Below are 25,202 nucleotides of genomic sequence, written 5' to 3'. Positions count from 1 at the left end.
TCCTCATTGAGAAATATTGGTATAGTATGAATTAGGTCCATTTTTGGTCAAAAGACATTTGAGTTCTCTAATAATTGGGTGTAACAGGGTAAGTATGTTTGCATTCTTACAATGAGTTTGTTGGCTGCTTCCTTGATTTTATCAACCTTAGCTTCAGAAAGACCTTTAATGTTGCACAACGCCCTTCGTGTTGTCATCTGAACTCCTTTCACTGTACAGATTCCAACTGTTTTCATTTTCTTAATGTCAGCAACATTCTGTAAACAAACACCAAAAAAACCCAATCATTAAGTGCAGAAACAAAGAATTATTTTGTTTAAAATATGCACATAAACTGAAAGTAAAGGATTAGGTCCATTAATGTTTTGGTTTCATGGGCTTTCATCAAAATGGAACTGAAGTGAAACTCTTCAGCCAGAAATAGTTCTTTCTGTCTGCATCAGAACTGGACATTTCTGCCTTTCAATTTTTCTTTTTCTATTCATATAGTCTAGCTTATGAGTATGTCCCACATTCTCACTAATAACACAATACAAAACAAAATATGCTTATAACTGCTAAACTAATTAATAACATTAAACGATTTGGACTAACCATATCATAGTTATATTTGCATCTTCCCACCATGGATCTTACTGAATACTAAATTGTTTTTCTTTTACTCATTTCTGACAAAGCACTCTAAACCATTAACTGCTTCTCTCTCCACAGAAGCTCCCTGACCTTATGAATGTTTCTAGCATTTTCTGTTTTTAATTCAGGTTTCCAGCGTTCATCTTAACCCTAAGATATAACTGATATATTTGAAGATTCCTAACTTTCGTTAGAATACCACTTACTGGATTTGCTCACACAAGATCTCAAGAGTGGTATGTCAAAGATGTCAGACGTGCTGGAAATACAAGAGTTGAAAAACAAAACCTAGTCTTGAGAATGGAATCATTGTTATCATAATAAAGGAATAAATTTACTGATCTTTCATGTCTGCTACTTAGATAAGTCCTTAGTGATACAGTTCAGAAAACTTGTAAATAGTCATATTCTTCGAAAAAGTCTTTCAATCTTAGGTAGCAAAACACTTCAGATGTGCATCATAAACTATGATTGTGACATGAACAGTACTTCAAAATGAAGCAACAATTCATTTGAACAGTACTCAGTTTAGAGTATTGCATTCAATGCTCACAATGCAGTTTCTATATTGGAAAAACCAAATGCAAATTGAGTGACTATCTATGTAAAGCACTGTTGCAGGAGTGATCCTGAGTTTCCAATTGGCACTTTAATACTCCATCACACTCTCACTCTGACCTAATGGCGGATTCCCACACCAACCCAATGAGACTCAAAATAAACTTGAGGAACAGGACAACATTTTCCATGTGGGGGAACCTTTGGAATTCAATATTAAATTCACCAATTTCAGTTGATTTGTTTCCTCTGCATCAGAATGGTCAATCCTTCTACAATATCTTTGTATCATTTTAATTAATTTCTCTCCATTAGCATAGCCCTATGTGCTGTGCATTCTTGCATCTCTCACGTGTTTCACAGCCTTTACGTCCTTCTATTTGATTTTTTTCCTCTCTATTTGCCCTCACTAAAAAATCTACCAGATGGCTTCATCACCAGCTTGTCACAACAAACCTAGTCTCAACCATAAGGTTATTTCCTCTGTCCTAGCCATCTCTCCCTGCTATTTCTGCAACTTAAAAGAAACTTGTTTTCTTTCATCATTGTGATGAAGGGTCTTCAACCTGAAACTTTTCTCTTTCCATAACTGCCAACTGCTCAACTGAACATTTTCTGTTTTGCTTCAGGTTTGCATCTTCTGCAGTTACTTTATTTTCATAAACTATGTTTCAATGTACGGACAAATCCACCAACAAATTTATTTGCAACCAAAAGTGAAGATCTAAGATTAAAGCTTAGATAGTCACAGTTTACAATACTTACAATGCCATGTTTCTGTAAGAGATCAATGTCCTGGAAGAAGGATTCCTGAAGGAACAAAATTTAAATCACATTAGTTCATACCTTTCATCAAATAATACCAAGTTATTACCATAGACCATAAGATATAGGAGCAGAAGTAGGCCATTCAGCCCATCGAGAAAGGGTCTTTAATGATTACCTCAAACTTAGTGCCTGTATATGTGGTGTATGACAATGACTCTACTAATTAAGCAGGAGGTAAACAGGACAAAGACCTGCAAGAGCTGGTCTGCATCAGAATTAGCTGTATTGTGGGGCTATAGTCATCTGGGAATTGAGGAGAATAAATTACATGGGGAAAACAGGACAGCATCAAATCAGTAGTTGAGAATGTTTGAGATAGGAGTTGGCAAATTGAGGGACTGCAATAATAAGCAAGGGTTTGGGCTGGCAAGTCTGGGGGTCTGAGCAATAGCCAAGGCTTGAGTGCAGGAATCAATGAATCATTCAAATGAGTCCTCTTGGCTTATCAATGCTAATGTGATGCCAAGGGAGGTATCAGAGCAACACTGAGTCATGATATGGAGACAGCTGATAGTAATACAAAAACAGTTCAATTTGAAATTATGAATGGCAGGGTAGAGAAAACACAGGTGGATGTAGTCTACAGACCCCCAAAACGTGATATCTCAAAAGGACACAAGAATAAATGGCAAAATATCTAGGCATCTTTAAAGAGAACTGCATTCAGCATGAGAAATTTTAATCTACATATTAATTGGATGAACCCAACTGGAAAGAATATCACAGAAGAATAATTAGAGGAGGGCAACAGACTTTGCGTTTTAGTACATAAGGTATTGAACCTTCCGGGAACAGGTTATTTTGGATTTGGTCATGACTAATGAGGAAGGATTAATAAGAGATCTTATGGCTAAATATCCCCAATATGATAGGATTCCAGATACATTTTGAGCACGAACATTACAGGAAGAAACAACTGTCTTCAACTTCAAAAAGAGCAAATATAATGCTGTAAAGCTGGAGTTATCTAAGATGGTTTAGCAAATAAACTGAGAGACAAATCAATGGAGGAACAGTGCCTGATACCTAAACAGGATACTCAGCAGGAATTTATCCCAATTAGAAAGAGGGATTCCGTGAGAAAGATGAACAATCTGTAATTACCAGAGGAGGTAAAGGATAACATTAAATTGAAAACTAGGGCACACAAAATGCTAAAGGCTGGTGGTGGGCCAGAGGACAGAGAAGTTTCTAGGGCTCAGCAGTGAAAGACTAAAAAACTTATAAAGAAGATTGATTTTAAAATAAAAATTAAATGTAATAGCAAGACAAACAGTAGGAATTTCTGTGGATATATAAAAATGAAGAAAGTGGCTACTAGACCACTAGAAAATGAGGTTAGTGAATCAATAATAGAAACAAAGATATGGCAGATATATTATATCAATTTATTTCCTCAGGCTTCATTGAGTAATAGAACAATACAGGATGGAAACTGGCTCTTCAACCCAACATGTCCACGCCAACCATAGTGCCCACCGAGCTAGTCCCACTTGCCCATGCTTGCCAGTGTTACGTTAAATCCCTCCTATCCATCTGTGTAACAGGATGTCATTTAACTGTTGTTATTTTAACTACTTCAACCACTTCCTCTGGCAGGCTCATTCCCACGGAGTGAAAAAGATCCCCCCTAAGATCCCTTTTAAATTTGTATCCCTCATCTTAAACCTAAGCCCTCTAGTTTTTGTTTTCCATTTCTAACAAAAAAGACTATGCCCATTCACCCTTTTTATACAACTCATGATTTTAAGCAACTATAGGATCAGCCCTCAATCTCATATGCTCAAGGGAATAAAGTTCTAGCTTGCCCAACTTCTCCATAACTCAAGCCTTTGAGTCCTAACAGCAAGCATTCCTATAAAACTCATAAACCATATCTGTGCTCTTTCTGGTTTAATGATGCCTTCCCTTTAGCAGGAAGACCAAAACTGTACACAATATTCCAAATGTAATCTCACCAATGTCTTATACAATTGCATTATAAATGCTAACTCCTGTACTTAATGTCGTGACTTATGAAGGACAGTGAGCCAAATGGCCTCTTCTCAATCTGGTCTATCTGTGATGTGACATTGAGCAAACTTTGTACTTGTACCTCTAGGTCTCACTGTTTCACAACACACACAGGATCTGACCAATGACTGTATAAGTCGTTGGAAACCAATCGACTGCATCCTTGGGATCTATTGGTTGAAACTTTTCAAACTATTTAAATTCAGAGAGGGTACTAGAAATTTGGAAAACATTCATTGTGATCTCCTTATTTTAAAAAAATGGCAAGAAGACAAGAGCTGTGAAACTATAGGCCAGTTAGTTTAATATCCTATTTTCTTGAGTTTTTCTTTAAATTTCATTTCCCTATGGTTTTTGTTTCTTCATTCAACCCTTGATATACCTTGAATCCAGGATTCCTTCAACATGTTGTCCTTACTTTTCACTGTTACAGGAATGTTTATTCCTGTCTAAAGATGCTGCCTGATATACTCAGTTCCTTCAGCATTTTGTGAGTGTGGCTCTATCTTAGTTACCTCACAGTTATTAGATCTAAATGGCTGTCCCAGTCTGATTTTGTCAGGTCCTTTGTTTTTTGGTGCTGAAATTGGCCTTCCCATTTTAGTACCTAATTTTTGATTCACCTTTGCATCTTTACAGATATAGTCACTATTTCCAAAAGACTCTCCCACTAAACACTATAACCACTTACCTTGCAACATTCTCTTAGACCAAATCCAATATTTCCCCTGCTCTTGTTAGATTATCCATGTACTTACTGGGTGCAGTTTAAAAATTCTACTAGTCTTCCACATCAAGGTAATCCAGTTAATACTGGGAAGCAGGAATCGCCTACTACCCTTTTTCTCTTGCATCTCTGAATACCTCCAGTTCCTTCTATTTCCTACTGATTGCTAGGAAACCTGTGATATACTAAAAAAGCAATCGCCCCTTTTTCCTCAAAGCTCTACCCATGTGGGCTCATTTAAACAGGCTTCTTTGAGAGTCTCCCTCATTAGTGAAGCCATGGATTCATTATCAATATTGCAATCATCTCTCAATTATGTCTCAGTGGTAGCAACAATATTAGAATTTCCTGCGCTCATCAATGCTCTTAAGTTCATCTCCCTTACTAGTCAGACTCTTTGCATTAATATAAATTAGGAATTCAATCTTGCATTCCTCTCATATGCCTTATTACTCCTACGTCTGCTCTGCCCACTGGATTGACTTAGTTTTCCTTCTATATTTGACCATAAGTACATCCTCAACACTCAACAACTGTACATTTACTCCAGATTCCATGGAGCCAATGAAGAGAAGGAATATTTTATGCTGTCCTTGTGTTGTGTGGGGGCATGGCTTATTTCCCAGTCAAAAGCTGCTTCTGCCATGTTGGTCATTGATTGGTCCATTTAAAAACTGCAGCTGTTTTTTCTTATTGGCTAGTTTGTGTGCTACGGCACCAATTTCCAGTTCCCAGCTTCTTGGGTGGGAGTATAAAATAGCACATGCGGAAGGCATGGACCTTCGCTCTCTCTCCTCTATCACCAGGGCATGCTTCATAGAACCATTGGGAAAGTAACCTCTGCATGCACTTTTAGTTAAATACCTGTTTGATGAGTACTTAGTTTTGTAGTTTGTGTAATTAGAGGGACTTGAATGTTTAGTCAAACTTTTTACTATTTGTAAATAAGCGATTAATATGCTTATTTGTAGTCAGTGTTTACTGTCTCACTCACCAAACCCATGAACCTGCTTCCACATTAAAGCTACAAGACCCATCATCACATTGAACAGCTTACCTCTTCAAAATAAGGAGGATGAATATGGCAGGAATTTGCAAACATATCATTGTTACCGCACACACTGAGGTACTATGACATTGGACGAACTTACCAAGAAGCAGGAGAAGAAATGAGAGTCTATTGCAGCAATGATTTTCCATTGGATGAGTAATAGTTAATCATTCTTAAAAGGCCAATAGCAATGGTAAAAAAAAACTAAATTGGCCTCTTGCACCAACCTAATAATTGGAAATTGGGACTGAGCACCATTTGGTTTAGGCACCACCTCTATAAATGGGTTTGTCTTCATACAATTGATGCCTGAAAACCATGTAGAATTTGCAATTCAATGTGAAACATTTATAGATAACAGCTCAGCCTTTTTTCTAATTATATCCTCTAATTTACTATCCTTGTTAACCTGGAGGTAGCGGGGTGGAGATACTTCTCTACCAAAGGAGGTGTAAGGGGCTCCTTCCCTCCGCTAGCCTGTCACCCTTGGGCAAGGTGTAGCACTTGTTTAGCATCCACCCCCCACCAAGCAGAGTCAAGTGAAGCCATGGGAGCAGGAGGTGGATGGTCATATGAGGAGCTGGTGCATATCACAAGACCTGGTTATGCAACCACTGATGCCAGTGTTACAAATGTGCCACAACTCTGAGGGGCCAAAGGGTACAAAGTCGCCCCCTCCTTTTTGAGAATTGCAAGATCACTATTAATTCGGGTCTGGGACCCAGAAAATGAGAGAGAATCCACAAGGTTTTGGAATGTGTCCTGGCCTCAGCGAGACAAAGCCACGGATAACGGTCATTGTCTCTTGGAGACGGAATTGTGTATTGAGTACTGTACTATTCATTGAAGCCCTCAGGGGATAACCAGAGTGGGCTGGTTGAGGGATTGCATCATCCCAACCTGATTGACATCTGAGACCCCGTGAGTAAGGATAAAAGAGAGTCTGGGGAACAACCCCTTTAGACGCATCAGGAGAAACGCTGGAAAGCCAGTGACAGCGTTTTATAGCGAACATCGGTGAGGGCGCGTGTGCGTCCTCCCTTGCCAGGGTAGCGGGCTCATCATGGAAGAATGGCTTAGCTACAGGAGAGGCCACAAGTGAACGGCCACACCAACAGGACTTCTGACGGATTGAAGTCATAAAAGGAAAGCCGGCAAGTTTCTAAAAATCTCTCTCTCTCCAACCGAAAGGCTGCAGCCTGAATGAACTGAGTGACTTTTATATTTCCATCGGACAATACATTATCCCCTAGACAACGATAGAGCTTATTTCTTATTATTATTATACCCGCACTTTTAGATTTAGTATTGACGACGTATATTATCTGTATGGTTGCACTGATATTATTTTTGTGTATCTTTACTAATAAATACTGTTAAAAATAGTACCATCAGACTTCAATGGACCTCTCTATCTTTGCTGGTAAGTGACCCAGTTACGGGGTTCGTAACACCAGGCAATCTCTGAAGTGTATTGACAATGGTTGGGGTCACCCGTCTTGTAAAGACACTGTCCAGAAGAAGACAATAGCAAACCGTTTCTGGTAAAAAAAACTTGCCAAGATCAATTACAGTGATGGAAAGGCCATGATCATCCACGTCATACAACACAACACATAACGAACGAGCGAACAACGTTAACCTGGTGAAATACATGGCAAGAAACCCCACTTCCTAGATGCAGTATCACTTGAATAGTTAATTTCTGAATTGACTTTATATGATTTGGGTGTTAAATTCTGAATTCACTTCACATGACTTGAATGTTTCAGATTCTATTTCTAATATTACTATACCTCTTCATCCTGGAAACCAATGTCCTCTTCCACCACCTGATCCTGCACGGCTTTCATGGTTACAAACAGCAACGTACAGTTATTTCAAAGAATCAGTTGTGCATCTAGAATCACAAAAGACAAAAGTAACTGAAAGCAGAGAAAGAAAGTCATCGACATAGCCCCTTTTCTGAGTGCAGGACTTACAGAGTTGTTACTAGTGTAATGGAGCAATGAAATAGTGATAAATAATGGTGCGAAGTGCCTGCCATCTTGTGGACTTTACACAGCATTGTCATTGCAATAGACTGGGAGTAATACAACCAAACAAGGAAACACTTGGCAAACAGAACATGGAAAATTAATAACCTGTATACAACACATTTTCACTTTTGTCATATATTGATCCATTGTATGATGTTTGATCATGTTGTACATTTGGTTAAATGCCAGAAGTAAACTTCAGCTGCACAGGAACAGTAAGAACAGGAATTGCTAGGGATGGTGTATAGGTCAGGCAGTATCTGTAGAGTGTACAGAATTAACATATCAAGTCCATGACCCTTCCTCAAACCTGGAAAAGTGAAAAAGAAAATCAGCAAGTACTCTCTCACTCACAGTCCACAATAGAGACCTATATCAGAATCAGGTTTATCATCACTCATACATGTTATGAAATTTGTTTTGTTTCTGCGGCGAGCACTACAGTGCAATACATAAAATTACAATAATACTGTGCAAAAATATGTTGTATATATATTCAAAACCCCGATTCTGATATGGGTCTCTATTGTAGACTGAAAGTGGGAGAGAAAATCATGGTTGGGAAAAGGGAAAGGGAGAGGGGAGGGAGCAGAAAGCACCAGAGAGACATTCTGTAATGATCAATAAATCAATTGCTTGGAATCAAAAGACATTTCCTGGCGTCTCAGTGCAGAGTGTGTCTGTACCCACCCCACCCAGCACTCCTCTGCCATATCAAGTCCATGACCTAAAAAGTGAAAAAGAAAGCCAGCACAGTACAGTACTGTGCAAAAGTCTTAGGGTGTCTAGGGTGTCTGAGACTTTTGCACAGTACTGAACTAAGTTACAGAAATTGGGAAAGATGCAGAGAAAGCCGGGAATATCATCGATAGGATGGAAATCAAGGTTATTCAATTGATGAAACTGCTCTTTATGCCATTTAGGAAGGGGAAATGACTGTTTGCTCTTCACGGTTATCTGTTTGGAAAAGAGTAAATAGAAGAAAATGAATAAAAGTAGAAGAGAAAAAAACATGCTGGACCCATGTAGCATAGAATACCGTGTTTCTGGGAATGCAAAACAATTGAAAATCCATTGTTAGGTAGCATCCACGAATTCAGAAAAACTGAATTTAATATTACAGGTGGATGACCTTACAGAACAGGCCAGATCTGATGCAAACAAGAAAAGTTGGTTATGTGAAATTATTAAATATTGAATTTTTAAAGTTCAAAGGAAAACTTATTATCAGAGTACATACATACATGTTACCACATACAACCTTGAGATTCATTTGTAATGTGGCTGAATAGAAAATGAGATACTGTTTGCTGAGCTTATGCTGAGCTAAGGGTTACCATTGATATCCCCTTTTTTCTATCAGTTAACCGTTTGGTAATCTGTACCTGTGCATTTCTACTAATTCTCTGTCAGCAATGGTATCATTTTGCTATGAAACTGATAACTTCAGCAGCTGGATGAACCACCTCTGTTGTTGAAGGTTTCATCCTGTTGTGCTCTAACCCTGTTGACAAATACCCTGTTAGGATGCATTGAAAACCTTCTCTCAATGTAAAAGGCTTCAAGGAACCCACAGATGTAAACCAACTAAGTGATTATCAACAAAAACACACTGGGTGAAATATAATTTGAAATAAAACACTAGTGCGTGAAACGGGCTGAGTTTTGGAGATAGTTTTGTTTAAAGAGACCAAATACTCACAGGTTACTGAAAGCCATCATGAGGTGTGCATGAAATGGAGGAAAGGTGAAGATAGATTGGGGAATCACACAGTGGCATTAAGTGGAGGAGGTAGGTTTAGGAGAGGGGAGGTTCAAAGTAAGCACAGTAAATTGTATTATGAAAGGACGCCTGTCACCATATAAACCTCAAAATTCATTTTCTTGCAGGTAGGCTCTATAAATTCAACAACTAAAATAGAATCAATGAAACACAGCACCAAAAGGGCAAACAAGCACGATGGCTGATTAAGTAACCTGTGAATACATGATCTATTTGAACAAAACCACTTCAAAAACTGTCCGCCCTATTACATGCACCAGTGTCTTATTTCAACTTATATTTTGCCCATTTTGTCGATATTCACGTAGTTGGCTTATATCTCCTCAAAAGTTTTTGTGGGCTCCTTGAAGCCTTCAGCTGAGCGGAGGTGGGTCTAGTACAGCTAAGCCTTTACGTTTAAAGGTTTTCAATGCAATCTGATATTGGGGATTTGTCAGCAGGGTTATGGCACCACAGGGTGAAACTTTACATCATGAGTTGCACACCCAGCTACTTAGGTTACCAGTTTCATGGCAAAATTATAACATAGGTAACAGAGAATTAGTAGTTATGCACAGGTAAATAACAACTGGTTAACTTTTAGAAAAGATGGGATATAAAGGGATCCTCACAGGTCCATTGGCTGTGACTAATGGGGCACTGCAAGGATAGGGCTTGGACTCCAAAAACCGACAATCTATATGGGGGGGGGGTGGTAAATGTCATACATCGTAGTCTGCTGATGATGCAAAACTGGATGTGGCAGTAAATAGGGAGGAGAATGTAAGGGCGCATTAAGAAGATAGACCAGCTGGGTAGGAGGACGAAGACTCAATAGATGGAAAATGTGGAAAAAGAGGACGCCATCCACTTCGATGCACGAAACGTATTTCCCACAACCCTAATTCCTCCACTCCCTTCTCAGTTCTCACTCTCCTCATCTTCCCGTCCTTTATTTTCACCACCCTCATATCCTTCACGCTGCATCCCTACCCCATTCCCTACTGAGGTAGTCAACTCATAGTTTCCCCCTGCCCCCATCATTGCCTTATCCCCCCCCCCCACCCCACCCCACACCCCACACCTCAATTCTAACCAGTGCCTCCTCAACCTCTCCTCCTCCACTCCCCCCGTCCTTTCGGTTCCCTCTCTGTCTCACCAACACGGACGGCGTCGTGCGGCGGCGGGGAAACGACGCCTCAGCTGGCGGCGCGGGCGCGCTCATTGGTCGGTCCACTCACGTGATTCCGGGGCTTGAGGCGGGCGGCGCGCTGATTGGGCGGTTCCGTCACGCGGCCTCGCGGCGGCTGCGGGCGCCAGAGCCGGTGGGGCCTGTCACGTGCTGTTAAGTGTGCGGGGACCGGCCGCGGCTTCATTTCGCCCGTTTTAAGCTGCCAGCGGGGTTTGGTCGGTGTCAGGATGCCCTGAAGAGTGGGAAAGCGCCAGGATGAAATCTTGCCTCACCAGCCGAGATTGCTGTCAGTTTCGATGGACAAAGCTGGCAGATCAGTTGCTATCACAACTACAAAATCCACACCTATCGTCTCTTAAAGAGTCGTCTGACTTCATCCATCCCGATTCCTAAATTTCAGAAGCCGCACGTTGGCACCAATAACGCTTAGCAGCAATCGGGTTCGATCACCCTCCTTCTAAAGGTATTGCATATTTTCAAAGTAACCTACCCTTCATAGTTTAGATTCGCTGGTGAGTTTAGATGTTGATTTTCAAGTCTTTAGAGATTCTCTGGAATGATATTTAGAATGCAGCAAATGTCTATTAAGTGGTCAGTGACTGAATATCGTTAGTGCCCAAAGTTCAAAGTAAATTTTATTATCAACGTACGTATGTGTCAACATATGGAACCCAAAGGTACTGTACATTTTCCTGTGGGCACACTTAATAAATCTATAGAATAGTAGCTAGTAGCTATAACAGAATCAATGAACAACCCCCCCCCCCAAAAAAAACAGGCTAGAGCAGAAGATATCAAACTCTGCAAATGCAAAAAGAAGAAACGGTAATGGATGCTGCTTTCCTGCAAGTGTTTCATGTAGGTGTGCTCAATGATTGGGAGAGATTTACCAATGATAAACTGGGCCGTATCTGCTACTTTTTGTAGGATTTCCCGCTCATGGTATTTCCATATCAGGCTGTGATACAGTTAATATACTCTCCACTACTTATCTATAAGATTTGTCAAAGTTTTAAATGTCATGTCTAATCTCCACAAACTCTTAAGGAAGTACTGCTGGGTGCAGGACAGATCCTCTGGAATGATAACACCAAGGAATTTAAAGTTTCCGATCCCCTCCACCTGAGGTCTGGCTTAAGGACCTCCAGTATCCTTCTGAAATCTATAATCAGTTCCTTGGTCTTGCGGAGTAAGAGGTTGTTGCTGTGACACCACTCAGCTAGACTTTCCATCTCCCTCCTATCATCTGAGCTGTGCCAAGTTATAGATATGAAGTGCATTTAATACAACTATTATTAAACTTACAGCTTCCTTCGTGTGCTAGCCTAGGTAACAACTATTCTGATAAAAGTCAACAACTAAAATATTAACTCTTCCTTCATAGATGTTGCCTGGTCTGCTCTGCGCGTTTCCTGTGCTTGGTTTCATTTCTGTTTTCTGGTGTTTGGTTTTGTTCTGGATTTTCAACAAGCATTTTGTAAAATTAATCACACACACAAGTCAATTTGGACTTCTTTCTCAAAAGATCTATATCTGAATCCTGAGGACCAACTTAAAATAATTTTCTTGTTCTAAAGGAAGAGCTTGGAAGTTCCAACTGTCTCATAATCACAATGGGTGTGCATTCTTCAGTGTTGTCAAGGTCATCTTAGAGTCATACAACATGGAAGCAGGCCCTTTGCTCCAACTCATTGATGCTGATCATTATGCCCTTTATGTTAGTCCCATTTGTCCCATATAAACCCCACCTAACTGTGTGTTTATCAAGATGCATTTTGAATGTTATTGTACCCTCAATCAGTTTTTCTGACAGTTTATTCCGTATGCACGCCATCATCTGCATGAAGAAGTTGCCCCTCAGATCCCTTTTAAATCTTTCACCTCACCCTTCTCTGGAGAAAGAAAGACTGTGCATTCACTGTATTACTGCCTGTCATGATTTTATACACCTCTACAAGATCCCTCAATCTCCTGTCCTTCAAAGAATAACTTCCTAGCCTGCCCTATAACTGAGGCCCTCAAGTCCTGGCAGCATTCTTGTAAACTTCTGCATCCTTTCCAGTTTAATGATGTCTTTCTTACAAAGGGGTGACCAGAACTATATAAAATGCTCAAAATATTTGTTCATAGCAACTGAATATCACTAGTAATGCAAGCACCTTTTGTCCATTTTTAATTGCCACTGAATTGACAAGGCATTGGATATCTGTGGCCCAAGTACCCACCCAATGAGAGCTCAAAAAGAATGGAGAGATGGTCAGTGCTAGGTGGAACACTTTGAAATATAGGAGACTGCAGATCTTGGAATATGGAGCAACACAAAAAGCTGGATGAACTCATGATAGGATGCAAAACTGGGCTGAGAAGTGGCAGATGGAGTTCAACCCAGATAAATGTGAGGTGGTTCATTTTGGTAGGTCAGATAGTATGGCAGAATATAGTATGTAGTGTCGGTGCCCCCAATTTATTCCCATTTGCCTAGGGTGAACCGCCGTCAGTACAATACTTTGGTGTGAATATGGTATAATGCACACCCCCCCCAGTATACGCTCTCAACACAAATTTCAAATAATACACCAAAGGTGAGTAAATAATTTGTGCACATATTTTAATACATTGGAGCTCACACCTCCATTGACGACAACCTTCAGAGCCTTTGGCCACCATCTGAACCGCTCCTCGCTTGTCTCCCAAGAAAAAAAGACCGTGAACTCCTGTTCAGCTCACACACACAAGATAGCATAACAATTCTCCATTGGTTAGTTTCCCCCTTATCTGCAGTTAACACTCCAGCTACAGAAACCCATTACAGCATTAACATTACAGAGAAGCCAATTTGTTAGCCTTAACAGTTAACACCACAGTTAATGGTACTGAGAGCCCTACAAGTATTAATGGTAGGGCTCTTGGCAGTGTGGAGGATCAGAGGGATCGTGGGATCCAAGTCCATAGGACACTCAAAGCAGCTGTGCAGGTTGACTCTGTGGTTAAGAAGCCGTACAGTGCATTGGCCTTAATGAATCGTGGGATTGAGTTTAGGAGCCGAGAGGTAATGTTGCAGCTATATATACCCTGGTCAGGCCCCACTTGGAGCACTGTGCTCAGTTCTGGTTGCCTCACTACAGGAAGGATGTGGAAACCATAGAAAGGGTGCAGAGAAGATTTACAAGGATGTTGCCTGGATTGGGGAGCATGCCTTATGAGAACAGGTTGAGAGAACTTGGCCTTTTCTCCCAGAAGCGACAGAGGATGAGCGGTGACCTGAGAGAGGTGTATAAGATAATGGATTGTCAGAAGCTTTTCCCCTGTGCTTGAAAGTAGGTACAGAGGAGACGTCAGGGTAAATTGTTTTTTTTAAAAACGCAGGGAGTGGTGAGTGCATCGAATGGGCTACTGGCGACGGTGATGGAGGCAGATACGATAGAGTCTTTTAAGACTCCTGGACAGGTATGTGGAGCTTAGAAAAATAGAGGGCTATGGGTAACCCTAGGTAATTTCTATAGTAAAGACATGTTTGGCACAGATTGTGGGCCGAAGGGCTGGTATTGTGCTGTAGGTTTTTTTCTATGTTTCTATATGGTGATATACACATACTTTGCTGAATTTCAAAGTAAATTTATTACCAAACTCTGAGAATGACAACAGAGTGTTGAAGGAGGACAAGTGAAGGTGTTTAAGGTGAGATATGAGAGAAACATGGTAAATGAAGAGGCAGAGATTTATTATCTTTACCAATGGACATATCACCAGGCCCAGATGAAATATATCGTAGGATGTTGAAAATGTAGGAGAAAATAGCAGTTTCTAAGTACATTGACTGCACGATTAGATAAGAAGGTTGTTAATATACAATTTTTTATGACTAGTTGACTGTTACAAAGGCAAACTGGTGTGATTCTGTAATGCCAACTATTTTAAAAACTCCTATTAGCTCATATTAATGAGACCCAGGTCACTTGCTGTCACTATTTCATGGCAAAGGCCAGACAGTGGCAGCCAACCACCACAGATAGGAAAAATGCACACAGCTAGAATTAGTTTCAGTCTGTGGTAAAACTAAGATTTGAAACCAGCTTTCTTGCCTGTAAAATAGTTCCATTAACTTGGGAAAGTTTATTTGGATAATTACACACCACTACCACCAAAAGCCTGCTACCAATTTCTTAGTTTTAAACATTGAGAAGTGTATCACAACCTTTTCAATGCATTTGAAGCTTTATTTTTCAGCAGTGCAAACAATAAAACATCAGTAAATTAAGAGAAAAGGATTAAAAAAATAACTTTCAAAATTCTTTGAGTGGTGTAAAAAATGTTTGCATTGATCAAGTAGTTACATCATGATGGAACTGAGTTTATATTACATACAAGGTGTATTTGATTTTTTACAATAGAACACGAAATCCAGAATGGAACAAATACTGTTAGTTTTGCATTTCACTTGAATTGTATATAATATCAGGAATCAAAGCATTATTTTATCACATTACATTAAATCCATGTTGCAATAAAATCAAACAGTAATATTAGGCATATTGGGAGAGAAATGCAATGTTTAGCTCCTGTATTGTAGTTTTAATATTCATTTTGGCTAAAACCTACTGCCTTGCACAGCATGGATGACTCTTGCTTCTTCAACTATTGCATTTTTTTTTAAAAAAAGCAGACCAATTTTAAGAAATAAATCTTTTGATGTCTCCATTTCTATAGATGGTAGCCCTATCAATAAATTAATACTTCAATACAATAATTATTTAAAAACATTAGCTGGCAATAGCTTAACTTCATTTTGCTGGTTCTTTTAGAATCATTGTGACAAATCCTTTAATAAATCTTAAAGGTGTCTGTGAGCAGTGCAATAGCATAGTAGTGCAAATATTGCCTCATGATACATATAGCAGATACAGTTAATACTGCTGGTCTTTAAGCTAGACTACTTAGCGACTAACATTGTTGTTAGGACGTTTTCCATTATGTTATAACCACAGGAAATAAATAGTATGGGAAAGAATAAAATCAGAAAATTCCAATCTTAATCTTACTGATGCTAGTGAAAATACAAGATAGTACAATGAAATCAACATGGCAGCAATGTACAAGTGTGAGAAATTTTCCATCTTTGCTCTCAGCCCTCCCCCCCCCCATCAGATGCTTTATGACAATTGCAGCTTTGAAACACAAATCAAATTAAAAATGGAATTAATTTAAGAAATAAATCCTGACTTTAAAAATCATTTCCAGATAGCTATAGTACAATATTGGATGCACATGAATGCAACCGTCAATGAGCATGTACCAAACCCTCAAAACTCTAGTTCAGTTCATTACTTCCATTTTCCACACCAGCCACTGGAAACTTCTTGGTTAGGCTGCCAATTAGTACACCAGTCGACAATCTATTTTCAAGAACACATGACAGGATCCCAGTCCAAATGTTGTGTTCAAAATAGTCCATGATGCTAAAAGATAACATCCTAAATTACTGCACTAACCTGTTCGTATATGATTAAGTTTCATTTCAATGACTAGTGAAAGCTTGGCAACAAGTTAATTTTAATAATTTGGAAGAATCGTGTACTATAGAGTAAATAAATTTAAAATATTTCGCAATTATTGGTGCAGGGAAAAAGAAAGCAGCACAAATGAAATGGAACTTCACCTTCAATTTTGGTGAACTGCATTTCTCTAAAAGCTCAGAGAAACAGCAGAGTAAGTTGTTTGTCTAGCAACAGGCAAAATTGTTGACTGTTTCTGGTCATGGATAAAGCACTAAATGTGTGGGCAGAGGACAAGGGTGCTCACCATCAATCATCAGGTGGGGTACCTTAAAGCAGGTGCTACTACAGGAAAGTAAACCGGAAATGCCATTTCAGTGTGTTCCTTCAGATGATGATGGTGGCATGATAGATTTTCACTGGATTTCGGTTGAATGGAAATGTTAATGCAGAAAGTACCTGCTTTTGCATTTACCCTTCCTCAAAGCTCTCACTGTGTTTGTTTTCTAAATGGACTTTCCTTAAATAGACATTCCTACTTCACAATGTAGACTGTTCTCCCTGTTCCATACATAGCACTGAGTTTATGAAGCATTGCCCATCCATGAACAAAATCATTTTGACAAACACAAATCAGAACAGTGATGCAAAAGGATCAAAAGAATGAATTGCATCAAGCTGCTAATGTATTTTTAGCCAGATTTCCTTCTTCAATTGACTTAGGTTAAGTGGCTGCTGTCCAATAGTTAAAAATTTGAGGGAATGTATAATTTCATTCTGAACCATATAACTGTATAGCAATGCAATAGCTGGAAGGCCTTGTAGCAGATGCATGTTGAAAGCAGCTATGTAAGTGATTTGATGATCTTGTACAAGAGCAATTAAGCTTAGTAGTCAGCATGGTAGCTGGTGTTTGAACTGACTCAGGTCTTTAAGCATTTTAAAATATACCATGTACTACTGGCATGCAATTCTAAAAATTACTGCCTGATTTGTGAAGAAAAAAGTCAAATTAAGTTAGATGGCATTTGTTTGTCTGGAACCTTAGCACTTCCACTGGCAATTCCATTTACTGACAGGGAAGTTAAATGCATACTAGGTGAACAGAAAAACATTCACTTAGATTTAAACTTGCAGTCATTCATAGCCTACATACACCAAAATGACTTAAGTTACGGAAACCTGTAGCTCTTAATATTTGTTACAAATCATACAAATGTGCATACAAATTATGCACAGGGCAGGCTGCTGCACCTCAAACCTCCTCCACAATCTAACAAGAACATGGCTTATCTAATAGTAACCTCAGATTTGCATTCCCATCTATCTGCATTATGCCTCGTTCTTCAGGAAGTTGTCTACCTCTGCCTTAAAAATATTCCAGGACTCTACCTCCGCCTTTTGAGGATGGAGTTCCTAAGGGTCCTGGTTCTCAAAATTCTAACTTCTCTCATGAGAGAAAACATCTCAGGAACATTTGTTTCAAGGAAGTCTCCTTCTGCTCTGAAAAATACTGTAGGAGATACAAGCCTCCTTTTCCAACTATTTCTCATTCAGGGGCATTGGTTCAATAAATCTTATCTGAAATGCTTCCAGTCCATCAAGAACCTTCCTTAAACGAGATTATTCCAATACACAGTACACCAGGTGAGATCACAACAGTGCTCCCTATAATAACCACTCCCACCTGAATAGTACTTTTAATGTAGTAACATAGCCCAAGATGCTTCCTGGAGATCAAATTTAGTTTAGCACATTTGATACTTTGTGAAACATTAGCGTGCCGCATTCAAGGCCCATCTATTTTTTTCATGATAAGATCAGAAGTATAAGTGTACAAATGATTCTATATTCCTCTGCTGATGAAATAATCCACACCTGCACAGAGCAAGAAAAAGGTTGCGTGCAAGCATCGGCTGATATGGGAAATACCAGACAATCAGCAGATTAGATTGACAATCCTGCACCAAGTAATTATTCATAATTCAGTAGCGTGATGAATAATCCCCATAAATTTGCATGTGTGCAGCTCCAACAACACAGGACGTTCAACACCAAATGACAAACTATCATGCGGTATCATTGTCTCTACCAACAACACACATTAGCTGCAGTCTGAATCATCAACAAAACAAATTACAATTACTCGCACTTGGACAATATGTAATACCTCTAACATGGAGGACAAGAGCGTAGATGTGAGAACACACCACCATAACAACTTGTACACCATTCTGATAGAAGTACATCATCTCTAAATTTAAATGTTGTAAATCCTGTTCAGCGGGAACTGAAAGCAGCTTCCCAGGAATGTAGAGAAAGAAGTTGACACCTCGTCAGTGCCTTCTCTAGGGCAAATAGGGATGTGCATAAATTCTGGTTTTGCCAGAGACAAACTTATCATTTAGATGAAATTTTAAAAAAGAAATTTAAAGACAGCACGATGTTTCCTGTTGATCTACAAAACATATGTTTCTATTAGTACTCTAAATAAAGACAATACTGGAAGCACTTAGGATCTACGCTGGGGTAAAACAGTTAACATTTCTAATGAAAAGTCATTAACTGAAAAAATGTTCTCTCTATTGATCCTACTAAGTCTAATGATTACAGTTTTAAGATTTTTTTTTTACTTTCTTTCAGTACTTGCTTATAAACAATTGAACTGACTTGCTTTTTTCTCTTTTCCTGAAATGTTTCCAGAAATACAGGTTTTAAAATAATGAAAACTCAAGATAACAAAATGTTAAATAATAAATATAAAATAAGTATACTTTAACCGCACTGGGTATTGCACTTCAGAATCTAATACATTGAATGTCACACACTGTACAAATATGCAGAAGGTGTTGGAAAAAATTTCAAAACTATCATTGATTTCATAATCCCAGTTTAAAAATCCCTCCATTGTACACAGAAGTAAATCTTAAAAATCTTTACTACAATATCAAATGCCCAAATGAAACAGGATTTGTGGAAATCCTCTTATGTAATGTTACAATTCATATTGGTTAGTGGAAGCTAAACTCAATATTTTCACCAACACGTTACATTTGCTCAACAATACAAGAAAAATATGTATCCTTTTATTTGAATTTTTGGAATTCCAGTGGAAGTCAACATTGGTATAGTATTTCAGGTCAAATACATCAAGTGAATATGTCTATGGGCTATGATGAAATATCATTTTTAGCATTGGGAAATAACTGATGGGGCCTGCTCTCTGTGGTTAAACTTCAGAAAGCAAGACCTTGCATCTATAATGATTTAGATCAGTCTGGATATGTATCAGTGACAAGATGAAAGTTTATAACCTTTCCTCGATTGTCATCGAGATGGTGGTGAATGAACCATATTTTTTTTTGATCACTCATTATGATTTGGCAAGTTTCTTGATTGCTAAGCCATTCTGAAGGACAATTAAGAGTAAGAGTATATAACAAATTGTCATGGACATACAGTACATATAAGGGATAGAAAGGTAGGAAATTAATGAAGCAGATGGTCTTCAAACAAACCCAGTCATTGAACTGGATTTCATTTTATTCTTGGTTCAAGAATAATAAGTACTTTGACCATGAATTCAAAACAAATGGGAAATTAGCTCTTTCTGCATCTTGCTTTGAAATTCTGAGTGCTTTTTCTGTCAATACTAACTTCAGCACTCAACTGAATATTAGAAAATTAATTAGTTGCCAAAGATAAGCTGATTGTTAACTTTTATGGTGGGTGAGCCAAGCACAAAGAAAACTTTTACAAATGCATAAACAGCCAAAAATCTTATCCCAAACTATAACAAAGAATTTGCCATTCTGACTTGTTTAGTAATTGAACCACTAAGTAACGATTTCAACCAGAAACCCACCACACCCTAGCTGATGCTAACAGAAGAGATGGAGATTTTGGAAAAACTTTACTGGGCAGTGTAATGGTCCTATGTACGGGACCACAAATCCTCAACAGCAGTAGAATTGTGGTTAAATGACTAAATGGACAATTAGAATCTTAATAGGAAATGCAAGAAATTAAGTAACTGATCGGCTCAAAATAAAAATCAATAAAGTTGGTAATTTGTCAGAGTTATATTCTGGAAAGTAACTATGACAGCAGGTGATTTGGTAAAGAACTCTAGTCCAGATCAATGTGTCTGTCAAAACAGCTAGCAATGGACAATAACTTACCAGCTTTGTTCACTTCCCATGCATATACACAAACAAAAGCAATGTGGATTTTCAGACAGTGATTAATCTTGGTTCATCCAGGCCATCTGAATAGTAGGAATTAGAATTCTTATAAAGATTCCCTAAATTCCTGGGAATGTTGACATTCTTCTATATTCCACACCAAGCCAAGAGGTTTTTGTGTGTGTGCTGACAAACTTGCATAATATTCTTGTTAAAGGTCTGTGAGGTGGGGTGGATTTATGTCAACTATCAGTTTCTGAAAATTATTAATTTTAGTTAAAATAGTACCGATTTAATGGCAGTGCAATTGGATGCTTGATCAGAATGAGTGTTCCCACAGCATGGTGACAGTTTATTCCTGACAGACACAATGCCTGCACTGGTCCATCCATTGGCTGGAATGTGTGTGGGAATGGTATTAGAATTTCAGTCGGGTGCACAATAACAGTTCTTCCAGCAAATACAAATATTCTACCGTTTGCAAACCATATACCCAGCAGAAGTTAATAGCTATTTACAAAAGAGGAAAAGCCCAGATGCCTCTTTTTTTAAAAAAAGACTGAGGCTTTGTTTATCAGTATTTCCTTGTTATTTCATTGCTGCAGTTGATAGGAAATCAACTTTGAATCAATGTTATGGAATTACTTTAATGTCCAGTACAAAAAGTTTAAAACCATTGCATGTGTTCAAAATCCATAATAAAAATACGTGCTCAAACTTTTCCATTGGGATGAACAGGTGGAAACTGAATCTGAAAGGTGCATTGTGATAGGGAAAATTTTTCATTAACAGCGCATCACAAATAATGGCACACAATAGATTTCTTCCAATCACTTCTCCATATTATTCATGGCTTAGGATATTCACAATCTTGAAATTGAGTGTTTCTTTTCAATACATTCCACTAAGTACCTTTGTAATTCCTTCCTGTAAAATGTGCTTTTTTATTTGCAATAAGCAACATAGCAGAGATTGGGCAGCAGTTAGAGCAATTGCTAGCACTGAAGCTTCAGATGTGCAGAAAATAAAACCTGGCCAGGTCCATGAAGGGCTGTAGAATGCAGGATGGCAGACTCCTGGAGTTACATCACTGGCTCTCCATGGACACGGAATCGGTAGAGGCAGGTGTATTCAGGATGACCCCAGTTGCTATTCACCCTCAGTTCAATGACTTGATAGGCTGCAAGATCTTTATTCTACAAGTTTAAAGAAAGAACAAAAGACACAGCATCAAATCAGGAAACCTGTGCTACAGTACAAACATATGTGCAGATACATATCAGGGCTTTGGGATGGGGTGGAGGCTTACCTGCAGACCAAATTTACAATTGACATGTTAGTAGCCCATTTTCCGGTTTCACATGGAATCCAGGACATTCTTTTAAGACTATACAGCATTGATAATAAAGGAAAAGTGAAGCTATTGCTTCTTGTAACATCTTAGGTGGGGGAGACACTATGCTCCAAGGGTTGCTTTGCGGCAACTGATTGTGACTAAGTAGCTATAATATCTAAACCTGTACTCTGGTTGGGTTTAACTGGCTTGTGACCAGCAACTACAAGTAGATCAGCTTTAAATCCAGTTGCCTTCTATAACCAACTATAAAACGTCTAGAGGCAGCACATAGAACACACAATTCATCTTTGTTACCGTGTTTCCGCTTACTGGAATGTATCAGTTTGATCTTCTACAAAGACTGACTAAAGTAAAAATGCCTGAAGTGACAAAATCTGGGTGAAGATTGAAATCACAGCTTAAAAACTAGAGCAAGCCAGTGGTCAGATATTGTCACTTGTCAGAAAACAACTACCAGCTACTATATTGAGCAGCATATTTTAGGAAAAGATAAACATATGAAAATAAAAGCACAAACAAGGTGATAGGATTATTTTAGCAAAGAACCAATGGCCTTTTCTGCACGTTCATACCTGCACCTGGAATGTCTGGATTGAATCTGCTTCTTGGTTATAGGTGTACTGTCCAAACAGGAACCCTTCATCCCGATTCTCATCATCTAAGCCCTGTAAACAAGCAAAATCAACAATATTCTCCAGACTGTAACAGCTGCACCCAGAAATTTCCCCTCCCAAGTTAGCTCAACAATTATATCAGGCAAATGAGTACAGCAGGGCTTTCATTCTTGTTTGTAAGAAAACTTTGTTGAATATAAACCATGAGGACACCACTATTACATCTTGGGGGGGGGGGGGGAAGGGTCAGAGATCAGAGTTCATTCCGGTGCAGTCTCTAAAGAGTTTGTACCTTCTCCCCATGACTACATGGCTTTCAGTGCTCTGGTTTTCTCCTACAGTCCAAAGACATACAGGTTAGTGGGTTAATTGGTCATTGTAAATTGTCCTGGGATCAAGCTAGGGTTAAATAGGTGGGCTGCTGGGCAACGCGGATCGTTGGACAGGAAGGGCCTATTCCATGTTGTATCTCTAAAATGTTCTTTAAAATTTAGAAAAAAATCATGTATTTGAAAGAGAATCAGTTCCCTAAATGTTTCAAACAGAAGAATTTCACCTTATTTAATATTAAGTGAATCTGTAACACAAGCAAACTGAATGAAGTGGACATGTCCGACACATGTAGCAAGGAACTTGGTCTCAGGAGCATGTCCAGATTATTAGTTTATTTGTGGCTTCATGTACAACAGAACAAAATCTATATTGTATTCGCTACTGAAGTAGTTCAGTACGGGAGGTGCAATGGAAGCTAGTGCTGCGAAATCTAGAAACCAAATTCGATACAGAGTTAACTGAGGAAAGGTTATTGAGCTGGAACATTAGCTGTGTTTTTTTTTCTTCACAGATGCTGTCTGATCCACTTAATATCTCCAAATCTTTCCGGTTCAATATCAAGATTTCCAGCATTTGCAATTCTTTGCTTTTACAAGCTTCTACAGATTTAACTAGGAATAGTTATGACCTGGAATGTAGGCACTGAGCCATTTATAACGTCATGTACTGCTGTGATGCTATTTAGGATTGTGAAGTTCAACTCAGAGTACTGAATATTTAATCAGTGATGAGAAAAATTAGTGAAAGATGGGGGTATATTGGTAAAAGAAGCATTTTATTTGAGCTAGAGGAAAGTGCAGAGGTTGAAACTAGGAAATACAATGCCTCAAATTGATTTTCTCAAAAGCATGCTCTGGAGAAAGACAAACCCAAAGTTTACTAGCTCCTTTACCACAAACATCAGTTATAGCTGACAACCAAAGCTTTTAGCATGTCTGAGCATTGTAGTAATCAAAAATTTAGGGGATCGGGGGTAATGAATACTGGACTAATCGCCCATTAGCACTCACATCTACGGTGATAAAGTACTTTGATATGACCAACTCCTGCAGAAGCAAGTACCTGGACCCACTGCAATTTGCCTGTCACCACAATAGGTCTACAGTGGATGCAATCACAATGGCTCTTCATTTGGCCTTGGATCATCTGGGCAAGACAATAGGTGCAGAAGAAGACCATTCGGCCCTTCGAGGTCAGGTTGCTGTTTATTGACTACAGCTCAGCATTTTAACACAATCAGTCCTATTGTTCTGATCAAAAAGGTCCAAAACCTGGGCCTCTATATCTCCCTCTGCAACTGGATCCTCGACTTTCTCACCAGAAGACCAGTCTGTGCAGATTGGAAATAACATCTCCGACTCGCCAACAATCAACACTGGCACACCTCAAGGATGTGTGCTGTTCTCTCTACACCCATTACTGTGGGGCTAGGCACAGCTCAGATGCCATCTATAAATTTGCTGATGACACAACTATTGTAGGGACAATTTCAATTGGTGACAAGAAGGCGTACAACAGTGAGATAGATCAGCTAGTGCCGTAGCAACAAACTTGCATTCAATGTCAGCAAGACCAAAAAATTGATTGTGGACCTCAAAGGATAAGACAAGGGAACACACCAGTACTCTCAGAGAGAAGAGTGGAAAAAAATCAGAATCAGGTTTATTATCACCAGCATGTGATGTGAAATTCGTTAACTTAGCAGCAGCAGTTCAATGCATTACACAATATAGAAAAGGGAAAAAAAACAATAAGTAAATTGATTACAGTATACATACATTGAATAGATTAAAAATGTGCTAACTACAGAAATATCGTATATTAAAAAAGTGAGGTAGTGTCCAAGGGTTCAATATCCATTTAGGAATCGGAATGCAGAAGGGAAGAAGCTGTTCCTGAATTGCCTTCAGGCTTCTGTACCTCCTACCTGATGGTAACAATGAAAAAAGGGCATGCCCTGGGTGCTGGAGGTCCTTAGTAATGAATGACACCTTTCTGAGACAATGCTTCTTGAAGATGTCCTGGGTACTTTGCAGGCTGGTACCCGAGATGGAACTGACTAGATTTATAACCCTCTGCAGCTTCTTTTGGTCTTGTGTAGAAGTCCTTCCCCCATACCAAACAGTGATGCAACCTGTCAGAATGCTCTCTACGGTACCTCTATAGACGTTTTTGAGTACTTTTGTTGACATTCCAAATCTCTTCAAACTCCTAATGAAGTATAGCCACTGTCTTGCCTTCTTTATAACTGCATCAATATGTTGGAACCAGATTAGATTCTCAGAGATCTTGATACCCAGGAACTTGAAACTGTTCACTCTCTCCACTTCTGATCCCTCTGAGGATTGGTGTTTTCCTTCGTCTTACCCTTCCTGAAGTCCACGGTCAGCTCTTTTGTCTTCCTGACATTGAGTGCCAG

The 25,202-nt window shown here is 39.0% G+C and overlaps 2 protein-coding genes across 4 annotated transcripts in view; both read right to left on the bottom strand.

The window, feature by feature from the left end:
- Nucleotides 1–10,853, bottom strand: part of dmc1 (DNA meiotic recombinase 1) — a 52,378-nt gene extending 41,525 nt beyond the window's left edge. For both annotated transcript variants that reach the window (XM_059953873.1, XM_059953874.1), the window contains exons 1-4: nucleotides 10,771–10,853; nucleotides 7,607–7,710; nucleotides 1,957–2,001; nucleotides 111–257 (exon numbers count right to left, since the gene is read on the bottom strand). In XM_059953873.1, coding sequence (XP_059809856.1) covers nucleotides 111–257; nucleotides 1,957–2,001; nucleotides 7,607–7,663 — 249 coding nt within the window. In that variant the 5' untranslated portion in view covers nucleotides 7,664–7,710; nucleotides 10,771–10,853. The remainder of the gene's footprint in view (nucleotides 1–110; nucleotides 258–1,956; nucleotides 2,002–7,606; nucleotides 7,711–10,770) is intronic.
- Nucleotides 10,854–21,106: 10,253 nt separating this feature from the next.
- Nucleotides 21,107–25,202, bottom strand: part of LOC132383088 (SUN domain-containing protein 2-like) — a 64,730-nt gene continuing 60,634 nt past the window's right edge. For both annotated transcript variants that reach the window (XM_059953868.1, XM_059953869.1), the window contains exons 17-18: nucleotides 22,409–22,501; nucleotides 21,107–21,675 (exon numbers count right to left, since the gene is read on the bottom strand). In XM_059953868.1, the coding sequence (XP_059809851.1) occupies nucleotides 21,562–21,675; nucleotides 22,409–22,501 (207 nt within the window). In that variant the 3' untranslated portion in view covers nucleotides 21,107–21,561. The remainder of the gene's footprint in view (nucleotides 21,676–22,408; nucleotides 22,502–25,202) is intronic.

This window comes from Hypanus sabinus, chromosome 29 (genome assembly GCF_030144855.1).
Source record: "Hypanus sabinus isolate sHypSab1 chromosome 29, sHypSab1.hap1, whole genome shotgun sequence".
Taxonomy (NCBI): Eukaryota; Metazoa; Chordata; class Chondrichthyes; order Myliobatiformes; family Dasyatidae; genus Hypanus; species Hypanus sabinus.
Note: the sequence above shows the minus strand (reverse complement) of the source record. Positions and strands in the feature narration are given on the sequence as shown.